The sequence below is a fragment of the Neopelma chrysocephalum genome, unplaced genomic scaffold (genome assembly GCF_003984885.1).
Source record: "Neopelma chrysocephalum unplaced genomic scaffold, ASM398488v2 Primary Assembly neopelma1_97116, whole genome shotgun sequence".
Classification (NCBI taxonomy): Eukaryota; Metazoa; Chordata; class Aves; order Passeriformes; family Pipridae; genus Neopelma; species Neopelma chrysocephalum.
The window spans coordinates 1,135,332-1,157,145 of NW_020925758.1; the positions used below are offsets into that span (position 1 = coordinate 1,135,332).

The 21,814-nt window shown below is 41.0% G+C and overlaps 1 protein-coding gene across 3 annotated transcripts in view; it reads left to right on the forward strand.

The window, feature by feature from the left end:
- SETBP1 (SET binding protein 1) overlaps nt 1-20,766 on the forward strand; it is a 268,798-nt gene extending 248,032 nt beyond the window's left edge. For all 3 annotated transcript variants that reach the window (XM_027671623.1, XM_027671625.1, XM_027671626.1), the window contains 2 exons: nt 9,696-9,863; nt 15,085-20,766. In XM_027671623.1, the coding sequence (XP_027527424.1) occupies nt 9,696-9,863; nt 15,085-15,641 (725 nt within the window). In that variant the 3' untranslated portion in view covers nt 15,642-20,766. The remainder of the gene's footprint in view (nt 1-9,695; nt 9,864-15,084) is intronic.
- The last annotated feature ends 1,048 nt before the right edge of the window (nt 20,767-21,814 follow it).

The following is a 21,814-nucleotide window of genomic DNA, read 5'->3' on the forward strand; positions in this document are numbered from 1 at the left end:
ACTGCCTTTTCATTTCACTTCTTTCACAGATTTTAATTTTTCTCCTCACCCTCCGTGAGAGAATTTAGTTCTTCATCACTGTGTATTAAATCATTCATTCACTAAGATATTTAATGGAAAATTTAATTTCTCCAGCACCATTGGTTTCTGTCCCTCTTGCTTGTGTCAGTCTCCAACAACTGTAAACTGCAATTTTTTATTCAACTAAAAGTTTCAGTCTCTGGGTGGGTAAAGTCTTTGATTCTGAACCATTTACCTTAAATTCTTTCTCACAAGGCTGGGGAACTCAGAGCCTTTTACTCTGAGTTAGTCTTTTGACCCTTTGAGTTTTTCTTTAATTAAGTTTATTTATAGCTGTCACTGGCATATAAGTACCATGTTCTTCTACTTTGATCCAACTTCCACTGGAAATCTTCATTTCACATGTTCATTACTTCCTGGCATAACAAAATGTGGTGATTTCTTCCATGGCATTTCCAAATCCCAGTCCCACTCAGTTTGAAGGGCTTGGTGCCTGGGAAAGGTACTCAGGGGAGCTGGGGGAGACTGGAAAGGAGCACTTTTACAATCCCCTTGGGTGACAGTCCTGTGCTGCCCTGGAATGTGAACTGCTTCCACCAGCTCCTTTAAATGTTCATCTACATGTAAGACAGAGCTTCCAGACACACAACATTTCATCTCCAATGACTGAGGCTGCACGTCCTTTATTACTTGGTCTCCTGACTAACACTCAGTATGCAGAGGAAGAAAAAAGAAAATTATTTGGGGGTCCATGTTTCTTCCTGTACCAGTAGAGGAAAAAAGGAATCCCAAAGCAAAATCAAAAGGCAAAGGTCAAGACTCCATCTGCCAGGAAGTCTAATGCATTACAAAGACAGTCTTGAAAAAGACGGAGATTGGCCTTTTGAAATTCAAATTGATGTTGATCATCCTCTTAAGGTTGCATCCCCAGCAGGTGGGCAGCAGGTTGAGGGAGGGGATTCTCCACCTCTGCTCTGCTCTGATGAGCACCTGCAGTGCTGTGTCCAGCTCTAGAACACCCAGCACAAGAAAGATATGGACCTGTTGGAACAAGTCCAAAGGAGGCCGCAAAGGTGCTCAGAAGGCTGGAAACAGGCTGAGGGAGCTGGGGATGTTGAGCCTGGAGAAGACAAGGCTCCAGGAAGGCCTTAGAGACCTTTCCAGTACCTAAAGCAGGGCTCAGAAAACGGATATAGAGGGAATTTTGACAAGGGCCTGGAGTGACAGAAAAAGGGAGAATGGCTTCACACTGACAGGGGGCAGAGTTAGATTAGCTATTAAGAAGAAATTCTTGCCTGTGAGGGTGCCAAGGCCCTGGCACAGGTTGCCCAAAGAAGCTGTGGCTGTCTCATCCCTGGAAGTGTCCAACGCCACGCTGGGCGTTGAGCAACCTGGTCTAGTGGAAGGTGTCCCTGCCCATGACAAGGGGTTTGAAACTAGCTGGTGTTTAAGGTCCCTTCCAACCCAAACCATTGGGTGATTCTATAACTTTATGGCTGGGCAATGGGGTTTTGAGACTCATCCTGATGATCAGCAAAATAATGCTTCCTTACCCTGACTCCTCCTGGGGTTTAACCCTTCCATGGATAATGCTAACAGCTATGTAGTTATCAAGCATTGCATGTCACGCTCCACATGGTTCTGGGACACACGTCCCCAAAGTGGAAGAGGATCTGAAGCCTCCACAGACGTCTCCACGGCTGTACAGGGCAACAGCAGCTGCTCTGCTCAAGTGATGCCTTGCGAGGCTTCAGGTATTCAGCAGTTGCCACTGTGCTCCCTGTCAGGAAACACAATTATCTTCATAAAGAAGTGAAGAGGAAGACTCACACCACATTTTGTGAACTCAGGCACAGAGATTCACCCAAGTAGAAAGGAATGGCAAGATGCATTTAACCTCATTAGTTTCAGTAGGGCTGACTTTGTGCAATCCATCAGTGTACAGATACATTAGGGGAACTAAACTATTTCCACATCTCATTTACATAATGGATGGGATGTGAAATGAGTCCTATGGAGAAGAAGTGCCCTGGAGGCACTAAAGTTTATCACAATATGTAAGAGTTCTTTTAGATCATTGCATTAAATTTCCACTAACAAGATAACGAATTAATTGTCTGTATTACTGTACTAACCCAAAGCGGATAAAGTGTATGATTTCTGCAGAGGAAGGCAGCTGTTTAAGACAGCTTGGTGGTTACAGGAGGAGGCAGAAGAGATTAGTATGTCTCCCAGCATTTGTGTGCCATGATGCCAGCCTTGATCCTGCCCCTTTAAGAAATCTGGCTCTTCTCTAATCTGATGTAGGACTTGAGCTTTATTAGTGAAGTGAGGGAGAATGAGTAAATCAACTGTATCAGACAAGCCTCAGGACATCTGGAAATTGATCATTCTGCAGAAATAAGCACTCTGTGTTTATTAGCTGGGAGTTCATCACTATCACTTCTCTTTATTCAATTCCTAAGAGATTTCAAAGCTATCATCATAGCATTAGCTCTTCTGACTGTGCTACTGCAGATAAAGATCAGAAGATCTATCTAATGATGGCTTTCTCAGCCTCCCTCTTTCTTTCTCTAAAGCTATCCTGCTAAAAAAAAAAAGGTAGGAAAATAGCTGTAATGAAATAAAGCAGACTCCATGTCTTAAATTTTTGCCCGTTGGCAATGGGAGTAATTTTTTTTTTGTATTATTATTCTACAGGAACTTGGTTTTATTCAGGGGTACATGTTCTGCAGAATAGAAAATTCCTCATAGAAGAGGTGGAATTGGAAGTTTGTAATGTGGTGGCAGAAAAGGGAAGAAGATAAAAGAACTTAAAGCCAAAAAGCGGTGCTGTACATTGAAAGTACCAGTTATTTTAAATGATAATACACGTCAAATAGAAGCCAGGGAAATGAATTCCATAAGTTAGAAAGGTAATAATATTACTTTAGGAAGAATAATTACTTTCCTTAACTACATCTATCACATAGTAATTCAGTTCTCCCTTCTGGAATATGATGCAATGCCAAACTTTTGACTGATTTGTTTGAAACCAGCCTGAAGAAAAGATTTGCCCAGATATGGGGTTTCTTCTGGTTCTTTATTCCAAACTGAGGAGTTATCAAAATGCAAATACTATGACTAACTGCATGTTTAGAAGTACATTCCTGTGCAGCTGCATTGCGTAGCTGCATTGTGCAAAGACACTGGGAGAAAAAAAATCGTCTGTAAGAGTTTTCCAATAACAATGGTCAGAGGCATAAACAATTTAAATACAGCTGTGGATTTCCAGAAATCTGTGGGGATTACAAATCCAATCCAATGAGCTCTCAAAAGAAAAATCTTCCCTATCAGAAGCTTCACTGAGATCAATTTTTATCAGCTGATTTTCTCTGTTTTCCAATGGCAAATTAACATTTATTATCTCTTCCGAACTGGCACTTAGAGCTCCAGCCTGGGTGCACATTGTGCTAGATTCTGTATACAAATTAAAGAAGAAAAGGTGGATGTTGTCCAAGAGCCTTTCTGTATAAGTACAAGATGAGAGAAAACAGATGAATGCAATAAGCAGAGTGATCATGATTTAACAGTAAAGCAAGGAGAGTTAATTAATCCATTTGTACAGAGCCTGGTACAATGGAGTTAGACCACATTACTTGCAATGTTAGCACTTAATAACAATAACAATAATTACCAGGTCTTCAAAATTAATGTATTAATTATCAGTTAGAGCTCATAAGTTGCTTAGCCAGTGAATAAAGAATGCCATAAATCTCTAAGAAAAGGCCAGTTTCAAGTCAGTATTGTCTTCCCTCACACACAGGCTTTCTGCCAGTCGGCCCTGAACGAGAATTACACTTCCCCTGAATCACCCTTTTACTTGTGATTATGTTGATTATTTATTTATAATCATGCCATAACTGTTTTAGATTCTTGATAAGCTCCTTTATGTCTGTCCCTGCTTTTGAAGCTTCCCTTTCTCATTATACAGATAATGATTTATTTCCTCCCTGATTTGCTGCCCACTGCTCACTTGCAGGTGCATGTAGCATTGTCTGTGCTATCAGTAGGACTGAGGGGAGTTAAGGTGTGGGTCTTTCATGGGATGAAGAGAGCTCTGATTTGAAGGAAATGCACAAAGATCAACAGATCGGTGATAAATAAGGTCAGAATCAGGCCACCAGTGTACATCATAGAATCCTAAAATTGTGTGGGTTGGAAGGGACCTTAAGCACCATCTCGTTCCAACCCTCTGCCATGAACAAGGACACCCTCCACTAGACCAGGTTACTCCAAGCCCCATTCAACCCAGCCTTGAGCACTTCCAGGGATGGGGCAGCCACAGCTTCTCTGGGCAACCTGTGCCAGTGTCTGACCACCCCCACAGGGAAGAATTTCTTCCCAACGTCTAATATAAAACTTCCCTCTTTTAACTTAAAACAGTTCTCCTTTGTCCTGTCACTTTCTGGCTGTGCAAAAAGTCATTCTTTGGCTTTTTTATAAGCTCCCTTTAGATACTGGAAGGTGCAGTAAGATCTCCCCAGAGCCTTTTCTTCTCCAATCTGAACAACCTCAGCTCTTCTCAGCCTGGCTTCATAGCAAAGGTGCTCCAGCTCTGTGAGCATCTTCTCTTTCTGGAACAGTGGCAAAGGATAAAATATACTGGATTAATGCATATGTGTGTGTGAATTTTAAATTCTGACTCCCCTGTGATTGTGTTGCAAATGATTTGTTTTCACCTGATTCGTAGACGGGTTAAATTAGGGCCTTCTCTTCCATAAGGCCTTCTGAACAGAGCAATCCTAATGAGAAAAAAAAGTCCAACAAAAGGTGATGATACCACACCAGCAGGTCCATACACTCAAGGAATAGACCTTCCACCAGCTGCAGAGTGCATCAAAGCCTTGTGAGCAAATTGCTGCACTTGTGTGGGTTTCCAACTGTGCCTCTGAGCCTCTGCATTTTGGTATCCATGAAAGAAAACTGGTGATTCTTCCTTATTGGTTTCTCCAGATTAATAAATTCCTCCTCTTCCTCTATTTAGATGAGTTTTTCAGTGAGGTAAGTGATACAGGTTGAAGAATCCAAGCCCCTAAAGCAAAAGTCAGATGTCTGAACCCATGATTCACCAGTGATGAGCTGCAGTTGGGCCATATAGACTTTGAAGTAATTCATTACATTTGTATCTCTTCTGTAGGGGGAGGATTTTCCTCAATGATTTGTATGACCTTGCTAAACCCAGATAGGTGGTAATTGAGCAGCAACTACTTCTTCAGAAGAAACAGAATAAAAATATTGAAAATATTGACTCACCCCAAAGGCAGTAAGCAGCACTTTGGTCTTTGACCTTTAAGCATCCTAGGGTAGTCAATAACCTGGCTGTTAGATGCTGTGCCTGCCACTGATTTTGATTTGGGAGTAGTTTAACCTTGAACCAAGATCCAAGTAACCACGGCAACAGGAAGTTGGCCTCTCCATCCAAGGAGTGGGAATCCATAAATCAAGGTCCCTAATGCAAACACTGTGTGCAGGTAGAGATTTGAGAGGATAAGTGGTTTGTGAGGGATTACCTTTGAAAAAATGAATGACTGTCCCTTGATATGTTGAAACACAGCTTCACAGACTTTTTTTTTTTATCAATAGAGGTCAACAGGTTACAGCTGCATGTTTTCATACGGCTCTTTATAGAGGCCCTTCAGTTTAATTAGAGCCAGATGTTGAATTTATGAGGTGGTTAGCATTATTATGTACCACATGCACGTGCATTATATGTGTATGTGTATTGATACATGCACCCACAAACGCCCATTTCTTGTGCACCAACCACATTCATGAATAAATAATATTAAGGCACAAACTCAAGCCCAGGTGAAACCTCGGGTTTGCATATGCACAGTTCCACGGTGGTGAGATCCCATAGGTGTAATTACCTAGTCAAATATCCCAGTTATTCTATGGGACACTGTTTTATTCCATGTACAGTGCTCACCTAATGAACAGCTATTTGGTAGCTGGATTTTCCTCTTGCTATTCAGTGCGTGACATCATGTCTCATTTATTCCACATTTCTAAGCCTTGGTATGAATAGATGAATGTTTCATGAATGTTGATAATTTTATTTTCACAGGACTGCTCTTGAGATGAGGGGTATATTATTGTTCTCATTTGCACTAAAGAAGCCAAGCAGAGAGAGATTGAAGTTTAATGGATACAATTTGAGATGCTTAATACCAGGTTTGAGGCTCTGGGAGGATGTGTAGTCTAATAGGCAGAGACTCCTCTGTGTATTTCCACAAAGCCATGACCTGTAATATTGTCTCACTCATGGCTATTTCTACACTCAGAACTCCTGCCTCCCTTAAGTCCACAGGTTGATATATCAGGTCATGGGTTCATCAGGAGTTCTATTCCAAACTGGCCTAGTCCTGTAGCCTTGTCTTTCAGACTCCTCTCACCAGAGCAGTTCTGTGCCTGTGTCTGCTAGAGATTTCTTCCATGTTTTCTGAGACAACTTGTAGATGTCCTGATATTTCTCATTTCATGGGCCAGAGGCAAAGGTAGGGACTGTTCATAGAAGCTCCAAGCAGCTATGAAGGAATATATATATAAGGAATTTTTGGTTGGTATCTGGAGTGGCAGAGCACAGCCAACAGATCCAGAGCTTCGTGCAGCTGTTTCTGGCTCTGCTTTGAGATCTTGATCTTTTAGGAAAGGAGCACCAGGAGCGGCTGAAGGGGTTTGGGTGGCTCAGCCTGGAGAAGAGGGGGCTCAGGGGGGACCTTCTGGCTCTCTGCAACTCCCTGACAGGAGGGTGGAGCCAGGTGGAAGTCAGACTCTGCTTCCAGGAAACAAGCGATAGGAGAAGAGGAAACAACCTCAAGTTGTTCCAAGAAAGGTTTAGATTGGATACTAGGGAAAATTTCTTCAGAGAAAGGGTTGTCCAGCCCTAGCACAGGCTGCACATGGCAGTGATGGAGTCCCCATCCCTGGAGGGATTTAAAAGCCATATGGATGTGTCATTTTTGGATATGGGTTATTGGTGGCCTTGGCAGTGCTTGGGGAATTTGAGACTAGATGATTCTATGGTCGTAGCTGTCAGAGTACTTGTGGAGAGTTTTTGAGAAACAACCAGGTGCTATCCAGGTGCAGTGGGGGTTCATTGCCACAGGGGATAAAGGCCCACGTGTGCCTGACCTGACCTGCTCTGCGGGGTGGTTTGCTGCTGGCCTGGGGCTTGGATCACACCAAACCAGATCAGAGTGGCAAATTAAAACAAGCAAAGATGTCCAGAGACTTTCTTGAATGACCCAGAAGCTCCCGAGCAATGTCAGATACAAAAAGGAAGCAAAAGGGATTGGCCCAGAGAACAACCATGACCAAGTATGCAGTGATGGGCTTAGGAAGCCAGGGTCTATCTGTAGTTGAATCTGGGGCAGAAGAACACCAGGAAACGTTCCTACAGGTTCATAAGCAGAAAAAAGTAGTCTAGGGAAAATGTGTGCCACTTGCTGAATGAAACAGGGACCCTGGTGGGAAAAGACCAGGAGAAGACTGAGGAGTTCATTGTCTTATCTGCCTTGATCTCTACTGGTAAGACTGTCCTTTGAGAGTCACATGCCCCTGAGACCGGTGAGGAAAGGAAACTTATTCTTGGTGGAGGAAGATCTGATTAGGGAACAGTTAAACAAATTGGACATGCATAAGTTCATGGGGTCTGGCAGGTTGCATCCAAAGTGCTGAGGGATAGGGTTGGCATCATTGTGAGGCCAGTCCTGGTTGTTTTTGAAAGGTTGTGATGATCAGGAAAGGACCCTGAGAAGTAGAAGAGAGGAAATGTCATCCCAATAAGGGCATGAAGAAAGAGGCAGAGACCAATAGGCTGGTCAGTCTCATCTCAATCCCTGGGAGTTTGGTGGGCTAAATATTCCTGGAGAGCATTTCCAAACATATGAAGAAAAAGAAGGTGATAAGGAGTACTTATCCAAAACCTATGAAGGGGAAATCATGCCTCACCAATATGATGTTTCTTATCTTGACTTTAGCAAGAGTTTTGGCACTGTGTTCTATTAGCTTCTTATAGACGAAATCATGAAATACAGACTAGGTAAATGTACACTGTGGTAGACTGAAAACTGTCAAAGGATGTGATGAGTAGCACAAAGTCCATCTAGAGACCAGTCACTAGAGCTGCACCCCAGGGTTCTACACAAGGACTACAAGTGTTTAACATATTAATTAATGACCAGGATGCTGTGGTAAAAAACACCCACAGTGAACCTGGAGAAGTTCAAAACTGAGAGGAGTGATTGATATGCCAGAGGAACATGGGCATAGGGAAGAAAGTCCAAAGAAAGGCCACAAGGATTAAGGATCTAAGGCACCTCTCTTATGAGGAAAGCCTCAGAGAGCTGGGATATTCAGGGGATCTTATCCACGTATGCAAATATCTGATGGGAAAGAGTAGAGAAGATAGATCCAGACTATTCTCAGCGGGGCACAGGAACAGGACAAGAGGCAGTGGACAGAAACAGAAACACAGGTTATGTCTGAACAATAAAATTTTACTGATAGGATGAACAGGTCGTACAAAGAGGTTGTGGAGTCTCCTTGGAGATATTCTAGACTGACCAGACATGGTCAGGGTAACGTGCTCTGGCTGACCCTGCTTGAGCAGGGTGGAGTGGACTAGATGGTTTCAAGGGGAGCCTTCCAACCTTAGTTGCTCTGTGTTTTTTTTTAATCTCTGTGTAATTTAGTTGCCAAAACCTGATGCGTTTTATCTGAGGGACACGCGCGGGTAGAGATTTGAAAAGGAAAGGAATTTGTGAAAGATTATCTTTGAGATAATCCTATAGCTGTCTTATCATGTTGAAGCCCAGCATCACAGAGACTGGAAAGGTTTTTAAATTTGAATCGCAGCAGTTTAAATTTGACACATTTACAGGCAAACAAAATGGGTGCAAAATATGAGAATTTCAAAAACATTGTTAAGGGAGGAATCTACCAGACATAAGAGCATAACTTTTCTTTTTTCTGGAATTTTTTAGCTCTTTGGTGCATTTCTACCACTCATTTATTATTCTTCATTGTAAACTCTAGATAGAAAAATGTATTGCAAAGAACTCTTTCTTTTTTAACTCCCTTCTCTTTGATGAGTTTTAGGGTAAATTTTAACTGGGGAGGGGATTCCTGAAAAGTGACTGTAATGTGCTTTAGACAGGGAATTACATATTGAAGTTGTTCCTGATGCCCGTTCCTTACTCAGATGAAATACCCGCTAAGTGAGGTGTTTATAGAAGAGAAGTATATAAGAATGTGTAGAGAATAAACTACCCAGGGAGTGACAAACAGTCAATCCCACTAAATAGAGATACGAAACCTGTCTGTCGTTATATATACATCAGGGTTGATGCAGGTTTTTTAGAAGAAAAAGTAGCAATGTGGATTTTTTTGTTTTGTTTTGTTTACCATTGTTTATAGAGACCCATGATGGCAAATCCTACAGCAAAATTATCAAAAACAAATAACAATGGTGATCCTTGCTAGTATCAAGACTGTATTACAGGTATATATATGAGGAAATATGGAAATATATCAACATAGCCAGGGCAGCAACTGACTACTCTTTTTTCAGATATTCCCCAGACACGTTACTTTACCAATATTCATCCAAATTTTGTTTCCTTCCCCAGGTATTGCAGGTCCCCACTTAAAAGCAGACCAGACTTCACTTCATGGTAAAATGGAAAGTTCTGCCTGTAACGTGATGACTAGAAGGAAACCAGCAGCTGTTGACAGTGTTGCAATGCCAAGTCCAGTATTATCTCTCCTACCTTCATCAGCAGCAACATCTGAAGCAGGTAATGCTGTTTCACTCCATCCCCTCTATTTCCTCCCCATCTTCTTTCTTCTGGAACTGCACTGCTCTTCCTGATTGCAGAATTAGCTGCAAATGTGCATATCTAATGTGAAAATCAGGCTGTAATTTTTCTAACACTTCTTTACTGTGATTGTATCTTGGCATATCAAATCTATTTCACTCACATGCCACCAAGCTCGTGCAATAGTGAGGACACAAGTAGCCTGTATGGTCTAGTAGGGGACTCTGAAACAAGACTCTGGGGTTCCTTCCTCGTTTATTTGAATCTTCCTATCCCTGTAGCATGAACATACCAAATACACAACAAATAACTAAGGAGCAGATGAGATTTTTTGCTGCATACTCCAGTAGTTTTAGCATAATATTCTGTCTTGAAAATGTGAAATTGTCTGGGGCACTGAACAGTACTTTAAAATACAGAATAAATAAGTCAGAATTTCATGCTTTTCTGTCAACTTATATTTTGTGCTTCTGTTTTGAATCAGATCAGAAAGGTGATGTCCCCATCCTGTCAGAAATTGAGCCAAGTCATTCAGGCATCATCACACCTTGTTATGGGCAGGGACAGAGAAGTTAATCTTTCGTTGTGCCTTGATTTCTAATGAATGGGTAACCCCACAGTACATCACCTTACATGCAGCCTTCAGGAGTTTCACAGTCTCATCAAACTTTTGATGTCACATTCACAAAAACCATATTTGTATCATATTTGATTTACAGAATAATTACATATATAATTTTTCAATTTAAAGTGCTGCTTCAATACGCTTATTTTGATTTCCCTCTCTTTTTCTGAATAAATAGTGAAAACAAGGGTTCCATGTAGAGTACCCTCCGTAAAGACAAATTTTTATATCTGTTTTGTCTTTAATACTTTCCTATGTGTAAACTAAGGACAGATTTTTAAAGCAGCAGAGAATGAAAGCACACAAATATTTTATGATCCATTTCAAGATGAAAGTGTATGCTTGACTGCATAGTTCATTCTTTCCATTTTCAGAAGTCTAATTAAATTGTTGGTTTATCTGTAGCCCAGATGTTGAAATAATTTAGTTGAAATCTGAAAGAAACTGTGTTAATGGAAAAACAGGACAGTGCTATGGGTTTCCTGTAATTAATAGGGAACTCTTAGATAATTCCTCCATTCAAACCAAGTGAACAAACTGAGCCCAACTTTGAGCAAACAGTCTTCTTTGTGACATGTTCTTGCAAGTGGCCTCAGGCAGCTCCAGAGAGATGGAGAATGACAGGTAGTAATAAGGATTTTAGAGCTTCAGACAAAACAACCATCCAGAATAAAGTTAGGGGACCTGTGGAGAACATCCAAAGGGGTCTGACCTATCTGGACTCACCTTGTTCACCATCACTGTGCTGGAGTGGGTCCTTCAGCCACTTCCAATCTACCCTCGGAAATGTATATTTTTGCTATATTTTTCCTCTTTTCCTCAGAAGCTCTTTGCAGCATCATATGAATCCCGCATGACTTCCCGTCATGCCCGTGGCCATTTCAAATTCTCGGACTGACCCTCCCTTCACAGGTGTACCCTGAGGAAGGGAGGAACACTGGACCTCCATGTGCCTTATTTTAAATGTGTGAAGCTGTATTTTGAGACCAAGGTTGGTTCTGGCTTGTCTGGGGAAGCTAGGTGAGGTTGTTTGGACAGTGTGAAAAGGATGAAGGGAAAGCACGAGCGCTTGTGCTGCATCACAAGTTTCCAGTTTCTCTTCACTTTGGGCTGGATTTTGCCAAAAAATAGCTTCTGGCCTTTGTGAAGGCAGCGTGTGGCCATGCAGCCTGGGGAGGTATAGGGAGATCCATATGCCCAGGCAAAAAATGTTCCCCTGTGCATTCCTGCTGCCTGGCATTTGCCACATGTTGTATCATCTCCGTAGGAGCACATTCCCCTTTTCATATGCCTGCATGCAGACACAGAGTTACTGTTCCCCATCTCCTCCTCAACCCCTTCTAAATGAATTCCACCAAATAGAGCAAGGCAGAAGTCTTTCCCCCACAGCAATATTTCCATTTGTAAATAGCAAAATATGTGCATGACCAGAAAAACAAAACCTAAAACCAATGCAGACCAACTTGGGTCCAGGGTTGGGCAGAGTCTGTCTGGATAAAATGGAAAAGATTAATACTTAGCCTTGTTTTTCAGCAGAGCAGTATATCACATGGTAATATAGGAAAATATTTTATATCAAAGATTGCTCACCAAGAACTTCCAGATGAGTTGATAACACCTAATGGCTCTCACTTCAATAGTGGTTTACTTTGGCAGATCTCCCTGATATTTTGTCATATGCACACCTCATCAAATCTTCCCCCTGCAGACCCATCAGACTCTTTCCGCACAGTCTCCCTGCACCAAATCCAGAATCAGATGTCCCTAACACTTAATAGTTAAAATAATGTTGAGTTTCCTACTATCTCATTTAAAAAGCCTGACTTGAAAGCATGTTTACTTATGCAGTACATGCATTCTGACTATTGGCAGAGCGTGACAGAACTCAAGTGTTTTCTAGAGCCTGAAAGTTCAGAGGCTTGCTAGGAAGAAAAGCAAAAGCATTACTAGTAGTCATAAACACCCCAAAGCATTTAGGAAGGAAAAATTAGTGCAGTAAGGTGGCATAGAACGGCACAGGATTTTTTTTCTAAATGAGAAAGTTAGTGTCAGTGCAAAAAGAAACATACTGTCAGCTTGCGAAGGTTTATAAGAGCAAAAATAAAAAAGCATCTAAACATGAAGGAAGACACTGAGAGAGCAATTTGGCAGAAAACAAGAGCCTACCTTTGCTCCAGTCAGGCATTGTCTCCTCACCAGAGGCTCGACTCGGGATACTTAGCCTGAGTGAACTCTTGAGGGCCTAAGATGCTCCATGGATTTCAGGATGGACAGGAGTGTTGTGTTGTTCTTATCTAGTATGAGGATGTCAAAAGGGTGTGTATGGTCCCCTTGATTTGCTTTCAGTTCCCATTTTAGAAATGAAGGTCATCCTCTACCGACTGTACACACCAGGTCTCCACTGATCACAATCAGGTGGTAACATTAATCTGCAGGATCAACTGGCTACAGATAAATCTCAGTAAAGACATAAAATCTTTGCAGATACTTGCCTAATGCTTTATTTCAAATTTGTTTCCTGCCTCTTGGCTTGCTTTCTTTCCAGTAAAAATTGACAGTAAAGCCAAATCTCCTGGTATCATCATGAACCTGCAAATGTTCCTGTCCTTCTGCTAAATTTCTCATCACCAGCTAAAAAAAAAATCAGCATTACTTTCTGGGAAAAAAACAAAAAAGGAAATTGCATCTCAAATATGAGAATTAGGAAGAAAAAAGAAAGGCTTGAGAATGTGGCCTAACAATAGCAAGAAAAGGCAAAAAGTGGACAGTAAATGTGAAGAGTGTGCCAAATGTTTGATTTTTTAGATCTTCTGACCTGAAGCTACTCTCGGGATGTGGGAGGGGCTCAAAGGATTTGCATGCTTAAGGCTGAAGATATTGGGACTCCTTATGTCAATCACCAGTGAGGACAGATGAGAGCTATCATTTTCCATGACAGGGATTTAACCTTTTTTGATCAAATTTCTGAGAAATAGCTCACTGCAACTTGCCTTTAGGGACCTTGCATCCACAGTTTTTAGGGGTGACCTACTTGGGAGAAATTCTGTGCAACTAATTAGCTTCTCCTGAGCAACTTGGATATTTCATTTCCTTTCTCTTTTCCTTTGGTACCAGAATGACTGCATTCCTCTTTTTCTTTGTCCTCTGTGACTGCAAGTGGGTTTTGTTTTTCTTTTTGGTGTGGGGAGTGGGTTACATATGGAAAATGTATTTTGCTTTGTAATTAATGAAAACCAGACTTTGGGAAGTTGGCCATCCCAGGTCTTTATTTATAAGAGAGCATATGTCTGTGTTTTGTTTATGACTCACTCCTACTTCTTACATTGTAACTTGGGTTTGTTTACGCAAGCTCTTCACTGAATCCAAGCAACATGGTGGTATAAGAGCCAATAATTTATGTTTCTCCAAGAGGGGAGACCAGTGAATGAGGTTTATATGCTGAATCTGTCATAGCCCTAAGAGAGCAAGAGGAGATTCTCCCACTTGACAGCTCCTGGTTATCTACAGAAAATACTACAATAGCAACTTTATTTAAACTGCTGCTCGAAGATTAGCCATGAAGGGAGTGATAACCCCCAAATGAACCTCTCTCGAAATCTTGGCTGCTCGGGAAATTTCAAGGATTTCAAACCCAAATGACTGCTTGACAGTCAGGTGTAAATTAAGTTTGCAAGTAGATGTGGGCTGAGGTTAATGTAACGGGATGTTTTATTCTTCACCAAAAAGAAATCCTGAGGTCCCACATTTCTTTTCCAGCAGCGCAGAACGGATATGTTGGGAGCGAAAGGGAGCACCAGTTATTGCAAAAGCAGAATTAATACATTCTGTTTCCCTCACAAAGGGGTAGTTACTTCTAATCTGTGTGCAAATCCTGAACTCTGAACAGATGCCATGTTCAGTAAAGGACAATGAGACAATTTAGGCAAAACAAGCAAGGACTCATGTCCTAAGCAAAGGACCAGGAGCCAAGAAATGCTGGGTACTCTTTCCAGCTCTGACAATGACTCACAACGTGACCTTGGCAAGAGACTTAACTACTTTGGACTTCATTCAGATCTAAAGTAAGTGATCTGAACCAGGAGTAAGCTTACTTTGGGGGCCATTAAAGTCAATTATATGACTGAGTAGTTTCAGCTTGTATCTGCAGAGATGATAGTACAGAAACCCAGGCAGGGGTAATGAATTTACCACAGATGAAGTGACCCACACAGCTTTTCTCTGCCCACTAGTTTCAGTAACAAACAATTTTTATACTAACTGACATTCATGACAAGAATTAAAGGCCAGGGTGAAGACATCAGGATTATATCTTTGGGATATAGAAAGTTTTAATAGTTAAGATGGTCCAGGTATGCTAAGCTCCCTCCACTCCAATTAGAGGTTTAGAAATGAGAATGAAGCAAACCCATGGTAAAACATTGCAGTAGAAAAGGTTTGCTTCTTTAGAAGAGGGAAGACTGCTAAATATCAGAGTTGTGTTTTCGTCTACTCTTCATGAACCTCAAAGGATTCAAAGAAGAGTTTCCAATCACTGTTGCTTGACCTACCCCTGTTTCTCTCCTTGTCTCCCAACAGCCAGCTCACCACTGAAGAAAAGGTTCAAGCGCCGTGAAATCGAAGCAATCCAGTGCGAGGTGCGCAAGATGTGCAACTACACCAAGATCCTGTCCACGAAGAAGAACCTGGATCATGTGAACAAGATCCTGAAAGCCAAGCGGCTGCAGAGACAATCAAAGACAGGCAATAACTTCGTCAAGAAGCGGAGGGGTCGTCCTCGGAAGCAGCCCCTTTCCTTCGACGAAGACTCCAGAGACCAAATGCCCGTTCTGGAAAAATGCGTTGACCTTCCCAGCAAAAGAGGTCAGAGACCAACACTCAATCCTTTGATATTGGAGCAAGCAGCCACTCAAGATACTATCATGGCCACCATCGAGGCTGTCATACATATGGCTCGAGAGACGCCACCCCTGCCGCCTCCTCTTCCTCCTCCACCCCCTCCACTCCCCCTCCCTCTACCCCGGGCACCCCGGGTTGGGAAAAGAAAAAACAAGTCCTCGCAGGAGGAAGAGGAGGACGTGAAAGTGAAGCGGTACCGGAAGGGCAGGGGGAGCGAAAGTGAAGGCCTTCCCTAAGGCCGGGGCACCTCGTCGGACGTCGGGTGCCAGTGGCGGAGCACGCCAGGGCGGAGGGACGGGAGGCACGCTGTCCGTTTGGCCCCTTCGGCAGCACCAGACTCACCCGTCCCTCCAGCAGCCAGAACTCATTGCAGAGAGCTCTGCCAGCCGGGGCGCGCATCTTCCTCTTCATCGCTTTGACCCAAGCCCGCCCCCCAAGGGAAGAGGGGGAAAGGGTGCGGGGAAAGGTGGGGGATAAAGGGGAGGGGGATGTGTGTGAAAGCTGGTAAAAAAAGCATCTGAACTCTGCAGAGTTTCCAAAACTAATCTGAATCTCAGCATTGCTGTTCTCATACCGTACCCGGAGGCGGGAGGTCATCCTCGCGGAGAGCTGAACGTTGTCACCAGGGGCAGCGTGCTCGACTCTGATTCTGTTTAGCAGGCCAGGTGAAACTAAGAGTAACTTTACCATAGCAGAAATCACTGTTAAAAAAAAAAAAAAAGAAGGAAAAAAAAGAAAGAAAGAAAGAAAGAAAGAAAGAAAGAAAGAAAAAGAAAACCCTACAAAAAATAGTGTAATTTTCTCAACTGTGATATGGGTTATAATCTGTTTGAATTCTGGTTTTTTTCCAGTTTTACATACCTACCAGGCTTTGGGACAGCATAACCCAAAGTGCCTGACTCCTGCTAGAACTATATGTCTCTTTCTCATTTACTTGCCTAGTTACTAGCTGCAATATAGGCAATAGAAAATTAGAGCCTTACACGCGTGCACACTCATTCCGAGTGCTATCCCAAGGACCGATGGAATATCACAGCATTTAAAATAAGGTATACATGGATATTCAGTTACGTAGCATGTTTATATGAAGCAACTTGGCAATGGCATGTGAAAAAGGGGTCATCCATCAGCCAAGTTGTTTTGATGCTCGGTACATATGAGTAGAGAACAGCAAGACACTTCTGGGGAATATAGTTATAGTAAACATGGACAAAATCACCAAAAAAATAATATAAAAAGCATAAAAGAAAAAAAAAAGAACTTAAAAATTGAGTAAAAAGACAGGGCCCAAACCTACCCATTTTTACCACCTGCAATTCCCAGTGAAATTGAAGGGAAACCCAGGATCCGAATAATTTGCATTGTTTAGCAATGCCTTGATATTATCTTTTAAAGAAAATAGATAAAGTAGATTGTTTTAAAAAACTATAGAACAGACCCTATCAATAATAGGTCCTTTCTTGGCAATTATTTCTTAAAAATTAAAAGGAATAAGTGTTCTTATCTGAAAATAGAAATAAAAATGTTCAAAGGGTATCACCACTGCAATTGTATTAATGCCACTTTGGACACGTTCTCCAAGTTGTGGTTGCCTTAATAAACTAAAAAAATAATTTTTTTTTTTTTGTACATAATGTAATTATAAACCTCTCAGTCTGCATGGATGCAAACTGTGTGTGACAAATCGTCTCTTTAAATGGTCAGTTCAAATTGTACATTTCTCATTCGAGTTGTCCGTTCGCCATTGATTTAACTTGGGTAAAATACCCAAGCTCCATTTCCACAGCCCAATTAAAATGTTTAGCTAAAACAAAGACTGAACAGGAAACTGTTCCATTGCAGTGTCAATGCTTTAAAAAAAAAAAAAGTTAATTGTTGAAATTTGAAATAGGTACTTTCAACTTTATATCATTTCTTTTTAATGTCCTGCAGTACACTCAACACCTGGCATGTGAAGATGGATATTAAAATGAGAACAGAGAGGGAAGATTACAGCAAGGGAGTGGGGATTGGAATTGTTTAATGTTCACAAGCCAACTTGCTATTCCCTTTCTTGAGAAATCTTGAATTGGTTTATTGCCAAGGAAACTTCATATAGCACGACACTAAAAAAAAAAACAAAACAAAAAAAAAAACCACAAAAAAAAAACCACAACAAAAAAAATACAAAAGAAAAAAAAGAAAGAAAAAAAAAAACCAACAAACCCAACAAAAAAAGTCCCCACAAAAAATATTGTGTTTCTATTCTGTTATTTATTTACAAAAATCATATCAAGACTATGGTGTTAGAGGAACACTGTAAACATACAACTCGTTATTTTTTAGAGACTGATTTTTCTTCTGTGATAGCACCTTAGCTTATTAAAACTGAATACATTTGGGGATAGGATTGCGTCGGGGAGCTGGAACAGGGGATGTATTTTTTTTTTTTTTTAAGACTGGAACAAATCTTGAGATCCTAACTCCTTAAAACTGATAAGAGGGATCGCAGAATTTTGGTTCCAATTTTTGTTTTGCATCGTGCATCATACGCATTTGTGCTTTTTTTAATCCAATTAATGCAGCTTAGAAATAAATTGGATGGTTGCTCGTTCTGTTACAAACAATTTTGCTTTTCAACTCTCTTGAATTAGCACAGTGTTACTGACTGAAGCTGTAGACCTGCAGGAAAAAAATGCTTAAACCTCATTGAGCTCCTCACTTCTTCCTTGAAAAGCATTGGATTGAGGTTTAGTTAATTTAGAAATCTTTTTTTTTTTTCCAATCTCATTAGAGCCTCAAAGTAGGTACAGTGTCACTTAAAATGATAGAAAAATACATAAGTTTGGTATTCCAGGTAGCTGAAACTAAGCCAAACAACTTATCCTTAGTTTTATCTCCAGTGATATCTTTATTAGCATTGAAGGATGTTTCAATACGCGGTGAGTGGAGAAAAGGCCTGAAGGGAACCAATTCTGTCACTGAACACCCATTGTGGCTTCAAGAGGGGTCAGAGTGCCAATAAGTGCTGGATTTGGGCTGGACCTCTTTGGATGCTCTGGGATACAACCCCCTCAGGGAAGGATGATTGAGTGGCTGCTGCCTCCCATGCTCCTGAGCTTTGGGAAAAAAAAATGCTCTTACCTTTCCAAAAAGTGCTATCCAAAATGCTGCTAGAGACACAGTGTTTAAGGAGAGCATCCACTCAGAGGGTACAGCCCCATAGACCCTTCACTGAGGAAAAACATGAAGAGGTCCTTTTTGTCCTAGAGAAACTAAGGGTAGAGTTCAAGACTTGGAAACTGCAAGCTGTTAGCATGGGATGGGCTCTGTCCAGGCACCCAAGGTTGGTTTGTCATGGCAAGAAGGTGCCTGTAGAGTGTTGTGCTGCAGTACAGCCTTGGCTGTTTGTCCACAAAACACCTTCGTGCAGCCGGTCCTGTGGTTGACAGGAAAATTAGTTTGTTAATGTCATACAAAGCAGACTGAAAATACTGTTAGATGGCACTCAGAATTTGTGTTCTGCATGTTGCATAGTCTATAAAGATGATAAGCAAGTTGCTGACAGAATAATATTATAAGGCGATGTACTACATGCAGATCATAAAGGATTTAGTTTTAGGGCTTAAGGCTAAAATCCCACTCCTGCAGTTTATTACCCAACAATATTCCAGTAATGAGCTTTTTGATTTTTTTTCCCCCTACCACTAGGAAGATTTACTGAGGAACTCTCTAAATTCTCTCCACACATTTCCAAGAACTGTATAAAACTTGGGTGAAAACCCTTTTGCTTACTAAGACCAAAAAGACCTTTAAAACACCTCTGCTATGTCACAGATTAGCACACATCTGAACATGCTTCAATAAAAACACAAAACAAAATCACGTGGCTTTGAGCCATATGAAGTGAGGCCACGGGTTTGCATCTTCTCTGTGGGTCTTTTATTCCTCAACCAAGTGTTAAACCAGTAATGGGGATAAGTGTGCGGGGAGAGAGGGGAAAAAAAACAAACATGACCACTTGTGTCTCCAAGACCTTCATGCTGCCAGTTTCTTGAGCCCTTCAATATCAAATTTTACTGGTGAAGCACCTTGTATGTTTTTGGATAACTGTCAAACAAATAAAGAGGAAAAAAAACATTAAAAAATAAATTTAAAAAAAAAAAAGTGAAAATAGTTATCAGCTACTCGAGTATCCTACAGCATGGCCCATGACTCTCCATTTGTCAGCAATGGTTTGGACCATTCATGTAGAATATTCTCCTTGTGATTTTTTGGGTAGCATCTGGTGCAATGAGGTACTGGTGCATCACTAGGGCTTCTGAGCACTACAGTAATACACCAAATGAACAGAAATTGTTGTTCTAGCTGTTCCATGCACAAGGATTTTCCCAACTCTTATTTTCACAGGCCTTGATTCAGGACTGCACTTCAGCTCATTTAAGGAGCATCCTGAAGAGTAAAAAGAACAACTAAAAAAAAAGACAGGAAAAAGGAAAAAAAATAAATCAAAAGCAAGATGGTTTTCTGAATTGAGAAAACAAACATCTTGCCCTTGTAATGCCTCTTTCTCCTATATTATCCAAAAACTGGGGTGCAGCAGTTCTAAGATAATTAGAAGCACATTTCAACAAAAGACACATATTGGAGATCTCCTTAAGATCCCTGCCTAGGTTGTACAAAACACTACATAGAAAAAAAAAGAAAAAGAAAAAAATATAAAACCATGAAAAGAGCTGCCAATTGGACAACATGGGGAAGCAGTTCAATCCCGTGTTGATTTGTTTTACTTTTCTTTTTCTTTATTTTTTTAAGCTATTTCTTAAATAATAAATGCACATGAAGTGTTAAATATGTATATACTGTATTTCAAAAAATTAAAAAATCAAACAAATGGGGCACAAGATTGTTCTATAAGTCGTGCTGGCTAATTTTTAGTTTGTATTCATAAGTGGTTTTTAAAAGCCTTTTTTAAAGTGTAATTTGCATGTTCTACTTTGATTGTATGTAAACATATTTTAGAGCAAAAAAATGTATTTGTATTTTATTGAATATAGAGGCAAGAAAAAACTTGTACATTGTTTGAAATGTTCTTTTTGTAACAGTTTTTATTCATGAAGCATTTTTGTACATTTAAAAATGGATATGGACTTGATGTTCTTTGAGGCTTAGATACATCTGGCATGCTTTAATGTCATGCTCCTTCATGATCTTAGATGTTGGTTTTTAAACATTTTTTTCTAAAACAAAGCTCAGTCTTTTCGCTACCAAATCAGGTTAGCACAGTATAGAGCACTTAACAAAAAAAAAAAGAAAAAAAAAAGTTAATCCTATTCATATGTTATTCATTGTGTGAAATTAAAGGAATTCAATTCAGTCTAACATGAGTTGTGAATTCTTTTGTCTTATTTTCCATCTGTTTCCCATCACTAAGGAGTTTAATAGCTTTTGGGATACTAATACCATGCATTCACAAGCCCTCTTTATGGTAATGGAGAAAAACATGCTTTGGTTCTGTTCTTTTTTCTTCCCTTTTTTTTTTTTTACTTTATTTTTTATTTTTACCAAAATATTTTTAAAAGTTAAAAATGGACTCTGTCATGAGCCCCATGGACAAAAGGGGGATTCACACTTTAGCACTGTGCCTGTCACTAAATGAAGAGAAACATCTCCAGTCCAAATTGTGTCCCCCGGGCACCAGTAGGGCAGAACTTGACACCCAGGTGGGATTCCCACTCCAGGATCCTGAAGGGAAGGCAGTCACAGGGGCTGGGTTATGGACAAGGGGGTGACAGGAGCCAACCCTGTCCTCCTTGAGCGTCAGAGATGAGGGGCTGTAGGCCAAAGGGTATTTTCCATTTTTTGGAGCCTCATGCTGTGACTGTGGGTCTGGGCCCTGGCTGTAACATGGTTTTAAGTTTGTTTTCCAAGTTGCTGCTGAGAGTGATCAGCTGCCATTGTACAGTCAGCCTCAACATCCTCAAGTTCCTCTGCAGCAATGCCAGATTTCATCTTTTTTCTCCTCTTCTTAGGGAGTGTCCACCACCTTCCACAATGGCTCAGCAACCTGCGTGTGGAAATTAAATCTCATCTCCTGGAGAAGTCAGTGTTGCTCAGGCAGGATAGATACCTGAGCTTCTCACATTCTTCCCTTCTGAAGTTTTCTGGGATAGGTTGTCTTAGTGGAACCAGCTCATCTAACCACAAAGACAACCCCTCCAACTGCTGTTTTGACAGCTGTTGCTTCACGTTACTGTAGCTGAGTTGCTCCAAAGATCTCAAATGTGATGGGGCTTTCTTTTTTTCCTCTCCTCTCTCTCTCTCTTTAATATATGCATAGCCCCAGCTTTTGACAACAGTTTGCAAAAGTGATGACATCTTCTCTCACAGTTTTTTATCAGGATCTGTGATGTATAAGCTACTGGTCTCC